The sequence below is a fragment of the Chelonoidis abingdonii genome, chromosome 19 (genome assembly GCF_003597395.2).
Source record: "Chelonoidis abingdonii isolate Lonesome George chromosome 19, CheloAbing_2.0, whole genome shotgun sequence".
In the NCBI taxonomy this organism is placed as follows: domain Eukaryota; kingdom Metazoa; phylum Chordata; order Testudines; family Testudinidae; genus Chelonoidis; species Chelonoidis abingdonii.
In genome coordinates this window covers 3,980,916-3,990,697 of record NC_133787.1, presented here as the reverse complement: position 1 = coordinate 3,990,697, position 9,782 = coordinate 3,980,916, and the positions used below count along the sequence as shown (strand labels likewise).

Sequence of the window (9,782 nt, the reverse complement as noted above, 5' to 3'; positions counted from 1 at the left end):
GAGGCCAGCAATGAGGATTCAAGGGGCTATGTCGTGATCTGATTTTGTGGTTCAGACATGGATGGTTCTATCAAAAGCAATGGGACGCAGCTCTGCAAAGAGCAGCAGCCTTTGGGAGCTCGCAAGAAGGGAGGGGGCCTGCCGGCCTGGGGAACGTTCACTGGCGGAATGACTGGAGTCAAGCAGTGCCGTTGAGCTGGTCGAGGAAGCACGCTGCGGAGCAAGCTCCAGGCTCGGCATCGCTGGGGTGCAGATTGCCAGGGACGAGAGCCCCCTGGTGGCAACGCCTGCAACAGTCCCGCTAGCCATCTGGGTTGCCCAGGAGCTCACTTCCTCATGCAGCATCCTGCAGACAGGGCTCCGCCAGCGTGGACCACGCGTCCTGCCGCTGCAGCTGAGCAGAGAACATGGCTGTCACAGTGGGCTTAACTGCTGCCAGAACTAAAGACAAGGCCCAGCAGTCTGAAACGGGACTCGAGCAGGTACAACCAGATCTAATCTGAGCTCTTAAATGTTCGTCTCCAGCTCCCCTCACCCTTCCTCAGTTTCCCACTGTAGAAAGCGGTTAACTTCCTTCTCATGGAGTGCCGGTGAGAGCAGTTAATGCTCCATAAGCTCTCTGACGAGGATCTGCACTACACGATGGCAGATCTCTGTTTCCAACAGGACCACATTCCTGGTCCCCTGCCTTGCCCTGAAGGTGTCGTTGATTTGCTGGATGGAAACATGGACTGGCAGCTCTTCTCAAATGCTGGCACACACGACGCGTTTGGAACGGCCTCCCTGTACGCGACTGGTGGGCCCCTCAGAGCATCCGGCAGCTGCCCTCCAAGGCATCGTCAGGTTCTTGCAAAAACACAACAAGACCCGAAGCTTAGCATTTTCGTGCTGCACACTGTAGGATGAGGCACTCGCCTCCCCCTGCCATCTGCAGCCCCTGGCAAGCCAGAAGCAGTTAACCCCCCACCCCCCGTATCGATCATAAATAGTCAGGGTTGGAGAGGACCTCAGGCGCTATGCAGTCCACCCCCTGCTCAAAGCAGACAATCACCCAACTAAATCATCTCAGGCCGGGCTTTGTCACAGCTTGACTGTGAAAAACCTCTAAGGAAGGAGATTCACCAACCTCCCTAGGTAACCCATTCCAGTCTTCACCACCCTCCTTGTGAAAGTAGTGTTTTCCTAATAGCCAACCTAGACCTCCCCACTGAACTGGGTACCATTGGCTCCTTGTTCCGTCATCTGCCACCACTTGAGAACAGTCTAGATCCACCTCTCTGGAACCCCTTTCAGGTAGTTGAAAGCAGCTATCAAATCCCCCCTCACCTCTTCTCTTCTGCAGACTAAACAATCCAGTTTCCCTCCGGCCGCTCCTCAAAGTCATGTGCTCCAGCCACTCTAATCATTTGTGTGTTGCCCTCCGCTGGACTCTTTCCAATTTTTCCACATCCTTCTTGTAGTGTGGGGCCCAAAACTGGACACAGTTCTCCAGATGAGGCCTCACCAATGTCGAATAGAGGGGAATGATAATGTCCCTCGATCTGCTGGCAATGCCCCTACATCTGCCTACATCCATTTGCCCTGGGCCACGAAGGTGAGGCTCTTCCCCCTTAACCCGCTAGCTCCTGCTGAGGCAGGAAGCTGTAGAGAGCTGGCCAGCAGCAGTGAGAACAGAGCTGAAGGAGCAAAGAGGAGCAAACACAGCAGTGATCTTCCACACACACAGCAACCCCACTCTAAGGGAGGAAAATTGCTGCCCATTGGGAATGCAAGCACGGAGCAGTATGAACTAGGACTCTGGGAATTCACTCAGGTTAGCTTGGACCAGGGGTTCTCAACTTCACTGCACCGCAACCCCGTCTGACAACAACATTACTACATGATCCCGGGGGAGGGGGCCGGAGCCAGAGCCCCACTGCTCTGGGTGGGGGATGAGGGGGACGGAGCCCAAGCCCCAGGTCCCAGCAAGTCTAATACTGGCCCTGGCCAACCCACAGTTTGAGAACCGCTGACTCAGACCAACACAGTCTGACAGAAAGCGGCTGGACGGCCATAAACCAAGGATCATGGCAGCATGTGAACTTTGGTGGTGTGGGCAAATGAATGAATAAAATGGCACTGTGCCAAGTCCTGGGGGACCCCAGGAGGTGGGGTTAGTTCCCAGTTTAACATCTTCATTAGTGATTAGTCTGACAGGGCGTCGCGAGCTTGTCAGACACTCGAGGCGGCTGAAATGCTCATGAGCAGAGAGGAATTACGCGGATGGGGCTCTGATTCAACATACGGGCAGGAAACTGGAGATTCCACTTGGAAAAATGCAGCTAAACTGCACTGGGAAAAACACCCCCAAACACTCATGTGACGAGGGACAGGGCAGCTTCCCCTGGCCCCGGATCACCACGTCTCCACCCGGCTAGATCTGAGCGAAGGGACGGAGAGATGACAACGCAAAGTGTCAAACACCCTTCTCCCATCCGGATTCCTGTTGCCTGCTCACGCTGAGAGACAGCCTTGGTGCTAGAAGGGACAGCAAACGGGCCACCCGTCACTTGCACATGCCAACGGCTCCCACTGGCTGGGGGTGAAGTGCAGGAGCAGCAGACTTGCTGACCCAGGCTGGCTGCACTGGGGCTGTTCCCGACACCGAGGCACAGCTTGTTTTCAGCTGAGCCTGGTTTCAGCTCCCGGGGCAGGCGAAGGCACGTTCAGGAATGGTCGCTGGCTGTGCGTTCAAACACACAGAGCCGTCCTGGACAAGGAAACTAGGCACAGCAAGGCCTAAGGAGCGGAGACTGGCTCCACAACAATCCTGACAAGGGGTCTCATCTGCCTACGCTTGCAGCTAAACCGTGTTCAGCCCCCACCGAGGGGCAGGTTACGTGTCCGCTGCGGGTGGCTCACCCCAGAAGGGGAATGCAGGATGGCTAGGCAGTTGTTGGTCTGGGCCTTACCTTTGATTTCACTAGCTTGGTGACGTTTTCCTTCAATGTCCCCTCGACAGCTGTGAGCTTGGCAGCAATCGTATTGCTCAGCTGGCCAGTGACAGGGTCCAGGCTCTTGGAAATACCTGGGCATGACACAAAGGAAACGGTGACCCGGGTTCACCCGAGTGCTTTGGCTTTTCCCTTGCTGGGCAATGGGAGGGGGCCATGGCACCCAGTATCACCTCAGGCCTGGTCTACACACAAAACCTCATCGTCCTCAGGGGTGTGAAAAATCCACCCTCGAGCACCACAGCTCTGCCGACCTATTGTCTGCTGCCTATGTGGCTAGGTCAGGCGTGGGCAAACCAAGGGCCATATCTGGGTACGGAAATTGTATGGAGGGCCATGAATGCTCATGAAATTGGGGGTTGGGCTGCAGGACTCCCCCCTCTGGGGGTGCAGGCCCTGGGGTGGGGCTGGGGATGAGGGGTTGGGGGTGCAGGAGGGCACTCCGGGCTGGGACTGAGGAGTTCAGAGGGCAGGAGGGGGATCAGGGCTCAGGCAGGAGGTTGGGGCAAGGGAGGAGGTTGAGGTGCAGGCTCCAGGCAGTGCTTACCTCAAGCAGTTCCCAGAAACAGCAGCATGTCCCCCCTGCAGCTCCTATGCAGAGGTGTGGCCAGGCAGCGCCGCCCCTGCAGCTCTCATTGGAGCGGGGGCAGCGCACAGAGCCCTCTGGCTGCCCCTACGTGCCAGAGCGGGGCAAGCCCTGGACCTCATTCCCCAGAGGGAGCTCGAGGGCCAGTTGTGGCCCCTGGGCCATAGTTTGCCCACCACTGGGCTAGGTTGATGGACAAATGCTTCTGTCCACCTACTTACTGTTGCTTGGGGAGACGAAGCTCCCATGGCAATGGAAAAACCCTCCTCGCTCTACTTTGTGTCTATACTATGATGCCATAACTGTCTTTGATAGCACCTGGCATGTAGACGCCTTCCTGAGCGGCACATCTCTCCCTCAGGAGCTCCTGCGAGCCCGTCACAGCTCCCCGTCTCCAGAGACGTGTGATGCCAGGAGGTTGGCAGGGCTAAGCATGCCGCATCCACAGTCCTGCGCCATCTATCGCCGCCCCGCGGCATGCGGCTTCCCAGCTACCTGCTGGGCCGATGCTGTACAAACTACCCAGCACCGGCACTTACACTGGGGCACCGTCTTCTTCATCTCCTCGCGGATGGTCCTCTCCAGGCGATTGCATGCAGCAGTGGAGAGGGATTGCGAGAGCTGCTGGGACAGGTGCTCCTGGAGCTGCCCGTTCCGCTGCTGCCCCTCTGTAAGAGCTCGGTCCAGCCTCCGCTCTGGAGGTCACATGTTAAGGAGCAACAGCCTCCAGGAGTTGCCCTCTCCAATCCCGGCACTCCTACCCCCTGGTGATGGGCACTGGCCGGACACACTATCTCCTGCACCACTGCAGCTTCCAGAAGAGCTAGCCTGGGCCTTCGGTAACAGAGGACTCCAGGATACGGCCGTGTTAGATCTTATAACCTCACCTGCCAGCAAACAGGTCACCGGAGGGCTCAGGGAAACAGAAAGCAACGACATTTCCCTCTTGCTCTCCAGAAAGGATCAAGAGCAGGATCAAGAGCAGTAACTTGAACCAGGTGCAGAGCAGGCTGGTCAGCAACCCCGCACAGCATCTCCCCCGACCCCAGCCCTGGGGCCCCGCACAGCATCTCCCCCGACCCCGCACAGCATCCCCCCACAGCTCTTCTGGTGCCCCCCAACCCCGCACAGCATCCTCCCACCCCCGCCCCGAGACCCTGCACAGCATCCCCCCACAGCTCTTCTGGTGCCCCCCAACCCCGCACCACCCTACCCCGAGGACCCGCACAGCATCCCTGCGATTCGAGTGCTGGGACCCCGCACAGCATCCCTCCATCCCATCCCATTCCAGGGACCCACATAGCTCTTCTCGTGCCCCCAACCCCAGCCTGCAGGATCCCCCCCATCCCAGCCCTGGAATCCCACACAGCTCTTCTGGTGCCCCCAACTCTGACCCACAGCACCCCCCCATTCCCAGCCCTGTGACTCCACACAGCTCTTCTAGTGCCCCCCAACCTCGGCCCACAGCAGCCCCCATTCCAGCCCTGGGACCCCTGAGCAGTGACTGCTGAACTCTGAGGTGGTTTTATGGTGTAGACATATGGCTGCTGGGACTGATGGGAAACACGTCTCTCGTGCAGCACCGCTCACCCCAGAAGGGCCCGCCCTCTGGCATGCTCGCCTCAAGAGGAGTTTGCCAGAAGGATACGCTCTTGTTCTTGCTGGGAATCAATCACTCGTTCCATGTGACCCATGAGGGAGCTCTGCACAGCATCCAGGTGGTCAGTGAGTCTCTGCATTAGTTCCATCTGGTTCTGTCTCAGCTCCATGAGCTCCCTCTGTTGGCTCCGCAGTAGAGACATCAGCTCATCCTGGCACTCGGCAGTCACCTGTTCGCAGACAAGGCAGACAAATGATACCCTGTGACACCACTGGCCACCGCATTGGTACCGAGATCAGAGGTCAGCAGAGAGCCTGAGCCCTGCTAGGGAAACCCAGGGCCAGTTCACCCACCACTTAAGCCAAGGAGCAAAGCTCAACACAACCAGGATATGATTCAGGGCCAGTCCCAGGCCTCACGGAAGCCAAGTGGCAAAATTCCCCCCATCTCCAACAGGATCAGCATTTTGCCTTTACAGGAGCACACTGATGAGACAGCAAAACGCACCATGTCCCAGGTTCCCTCAGAGATTGAGCTGATTGGGAGCGAACCTTGCCCAGACCTTCCCAGGCTGTCTAACTCCAAAGCCTTTGCTCTCCAAAGATGATGTGCAAACCAGAGCCTAGCCCCCTCTCGCTGGATCCTTGCAGCTGCCTACAAGACTTAGAGGAGGCAGGTCTCTGCTGGCAGAGAAGAGGAAAATCCTGGATTTAAACAGCTGACCTCAGTCACTTATGATGGAGCAATGCATTCTTTGGGGGGTGCACCACCATCCACAGGCTAGCACCATGGCACTTCCTCTACCTCAGGAGGGGAAGTGGCTCTGGCCAGCTCCATGCCTGGAGGAAGGGGAAGTTATTTTGGAGAAGTTCTCTGGTCTATATTATCCAGAAGGTCAGACTAGATGATCACATTGGTCCTTTCTGATCTTGGAATCTACGGAAGTGCTTCATCCCCATCAACTGGAGTCAGGCTTTAACCTAGAGGGAAGCCATCTGAAAGGCCAACCCAGCACTACAGACAACAGACCCCACTCAAGAGGCTGGCTGAGCCCTTACAGTGTTCCAAGGGCATCCCAATGAGTCCTACAACATGGTCCCAGCACGCTCTCCATTGGACACGGAAGTGCTACCAGCAGAGATAAGGCGCTCTAACAGGCCAGAGCTGCTCTGCCCTAACGGGGCTAGGAATGCCTTGTTTTTCCACTGCTGGCGCACTCAACGTGATTTCTATTCATCTCATGCAGGAGCAAATACCAGAGCTGTGGCTGAGCAGGTTGACACTGGAAAAAGGAGGACCATGTATATGCAAATCAGATGTGGTAAGCTGCAAAGGAAGCCGGCAGTTTCACCAAGTCTGGGCACCCCTCTCAGACCATCTGCAAGCCACAGAGCTAAGCAAGTTCTGCAGGGCCTTAGTGAGCAGCGAAGCACAGCTGGCATGCCCTGCCTGCTCCTGCAGCACAGGCCCCAGGCTCTGCAACAGGCTTTCCTTTAAGTCATCAGTGAGCTGGCTAACAAGCAAGCAGGTGATGGAGCGTCGGATCCCCATTGGGACTAACCTGGCGATCACATGGCCTCGGGGACTGGGTCACATCCCTGGAATTGAAAGAAGAGTTACCATAACCATGTGAATTGCACCCAGCCCGGGGTCAGAGTCTTTCACCAGCACAGACTGAGCTGGGTGTGGGCTTTTGATTCCACCTATAACTCTCACCACCCCACCATCCAGCATCAGCCCCCCTTTTCTCTCGTTCCACCACGAACCCAAGAGCACCAGGAGGGTACAGAGTTCCTGTTGGCACAGAACTGTACCAAAGCCAAGAATTACCACCCGTAGTGAGTAATACTCAAGGGACTCCCTACAATGCTCCTCTAGATGGGCTGGTTTGACACAGGGCACCTACTGGGCCTGGCCCTTTGGCCTGAAGGTCACTGGCTCCCCTGATGGTCACACAGCACGAGCACAGCCTAGGCTGTTCAGCCTTGACCGAATTTGGGGGCAGAGAAATCACTCCCTTGACGTTATCTGGCCAAACATCAAGGGGGCAGTTTTCTCTGTTTCTTACCGAAAAAAAAATCGGATGCACATTTTGAAGTTCTCAGAGTGCCTGTAGTGACTGGAGCCATACGCTGCAATATGGACTGAACAAAGAAAACACAGACTTGGTTTGTTAAGCAGGAGAGACCGGTTTGGCTCCTGCAAACCCATGACTCCATGTTGAGCCAGACCTGGCAGGCGGGAGGCATGCACTGGCGGTTCACAGCCTGGATGGCCCACACGCTCTACAACTGTCTGAAGAGGACAGGGGCATGGGAGGAAAATGGCATTTCTCAGCAGAGATTCCTTGTTCGCTCCCTCCTTCTCCTGAAACCAACAATCTAAAGCCCCAGCCTGTGGTCTGCAGCCACGACATACACAAGGACAGTGCCAAACCAGTCCATGGAGCCATATGAAGCACAAGGGTAGAAAGCCGCTTGCAGAGATTGCACTGATTTTCCTGTACACAGTATGTAGCACATTGGACTGCGCTACCCGATCACCCTTCAGCTGGTCAAGTTTCAGCCAGAGCACATTCATATGCTCAAGTTTCAAACACAGACGCAGCAGGCAGGTGCCAGATGTTACTGCATGTGGCCACTGTGGTTGGCCCTAGAAGCCACCCAGATCAGAACTCTGTCATGCTGAGTGCTGGAAAACATTTAAAGAATGACTGTTCCGAAGGAGCCTTCCCTGAAGTGGGGCAGCACGGCTCTGTCATGGGGCAGCACAGGAGTAGAAACAAGGCTGTGTACCCCTCCCATCTCATTGTCATGAGCCTGCCCCCCACAAGTTCTTCTGAAGCCTGTGCTGGGCCTGCAGCCCCACTGGAAGGGCAGGACAGAGCCTGCTCCCATGCCCCACCCTGACTGGGCAATGCAGCAGTTAAACCAGGGCTGGCAGGTTTCTCAGATTGTGACCCTGTGCTGCCAATCCCACAGCTGTCTGCCCTGGAAGCCCAGCGTACCCGTCATCTTTCTTCCCCTTCCGTTTGAGCTTGGGGGAAGCCCGAGGAGACACCTTGGCTTTCCAGTCCTTCACAGGCAGCCGCTGTGCAGATGCTTTGGCACCAAACCCACCTGATGTAGACGCCAAACTTGCAACTTCATCATCATGGTCACTGCAAAAGAAGACCAGGGAGAGGAGATTGCTAGCAGTAGTGGGGAGAGCCAGCCCAATGGGGCTTCAGCCACCCTGCCCTACAGCCACCCAGGTCATCAGTCCAGAGGAGTCCGCAGGGCCCAGCATGAAGCGCTCCACTGTGACCCAAGGAACCAGGCTGCTCAGATCAAGATGAAGCATGGCATGATGGAACCTGTAGTCTCTGCGTGAGGCCAGGCTGCAGAGGTCTCTGAGTGCTCCCTAGCGTGGAATTCACTGACTCAGAAGGGGACCAAGCACAGCACACCTCTCAAGCTGACAGACTGAAGGTGCCATAACCCAGGGAGTCCAGGCAGTAACTGAACTCCGCACTGACGGGGGGCTGACCCTGCCAGGCCTCTGGCTGTGGCTCTCCCATTAAAGGCAGTGAGAATTCGGCATGGAGGATCAGCCCTGGGGGTGAAAGGCGGGTGGTGACCGGCAGGATCTTGGAGAGCACAGCACTGCCCTAGGGTACTCGATCTACTTTGCTTTAAATTCAAGGGCTGGGCTCCACCAAACAGTGCCCATTAGGTGGTTAGCACTGATGACTGGACCAAGCGACGAGCCACGCTCTGTCCACGTTCCCCTGAGCAACCCAGCGAGTGCTCCGACCCTGGTGAGAGCATCTTGCGAGGCTAGGACTGGTTTCACGGCCTCCCTCGTGCCAGGGCTGGGGGGCAGGAGGCAAAGCAGATGAAGACTTGCCAAGGGCAGAGGCACAGAGTCCATGCTGGGGACGCGAACGGGCTGCGCATGCTGGTACCTTTGCTCTGCACTGGCATCTTGGCTGTCGTGCTGCAGCAGGTGGTAGCTGTGCCTGTGATAGGAAGAGCTCTTGTGCTTCTCTGCAATGTCATCTCTTGGGCTGGGGGAAAGGGAAACGCCATCATGAAAACATCTCCCGGCCGGGTTATCTGCACAGGAGTGGGCCTGCTGACAGCAGGCTGGGCTCTGAGCCCACACCGCTGGGGGGTTCACAGAACCAGTGGGGTCCAACAGCCGGGCACTGGCATAGTGGGTGCCTGGGGGTTAGATGCTTGGGTGCGATCACGCCCCGCTTCAGAGCGTGGGCGGGTCTGTAGATGTCAGGTCAGTCTGAGGCTGGTAAGAAACTGCACAAGCTCCTAGGCTGGAGGACGGGCACCAGTGAACAGGAAGCAGCTGGCAGGAATGCCCCGCTGCTCTCCCCCACATGCAAGTGGTGCACTACGGTAGAGCACGTCCCCCAGCCATTGTATTTTCTCCTGTCCAGGGGAGTATTTCAGATCCCCAGACTCTGTGTATCAGTGGTAACAGCAAGAGGCCATTGCCTGGACACTGGCGTGTCTGCAGAATGCAGCAAGTTACAAGGCCTGGAGCTGGGGACCAGGAGAACCAGCCACCCTGGCAAGACTTTTCTAAACTCACACCCTGGATCCAG

At 56.8% G+C, this 9,782-nt stretch overlaps 1 protein-coding gene across 1 annotated transcript in view; it reads right to left on the bottom strand.

Annotated features, from left to right (window-relative positions):
• EDC4 (enhancer of mRNA decapping 4) overlaps positions 1 to 9,782 on the bottom strand; it is a 57,929-nt gene that overhangs the window by 6,150 nt on the left and 41,997 nt on the right. Inside the window, exons 19-24 of the mRNA XM_032788496.2 lie at positions 9,126 to 9,227; positions 8,187 to 8,339; positions 6,741 to 6,777; positions 5,228 to 5,408; positions 4,119 to 4,274; positions 2,952 to 3,067 (exon numbers count right to left, since the gene is read on the bottom strand). Coding sequence (XP_032644387.1) covers positions 2,952 to 3,067; positions 4,119 to 4,274; positions 5,228 to 5,408; positions 6,741 to 6,777; positions 8,187 to 8,339; positions 9,126 to 9,227 — 745 coding nt within the window. The remainder of the gene's footprint in view (positions 1 to 2,951; positions 3,068 to 4,118; positions 4,275 to 5,227; positions 5,409 to 6,740; positions 6,778 to 8,186; positions 8,340 to 9,125; positions 9,228 to 9,782) is intronic.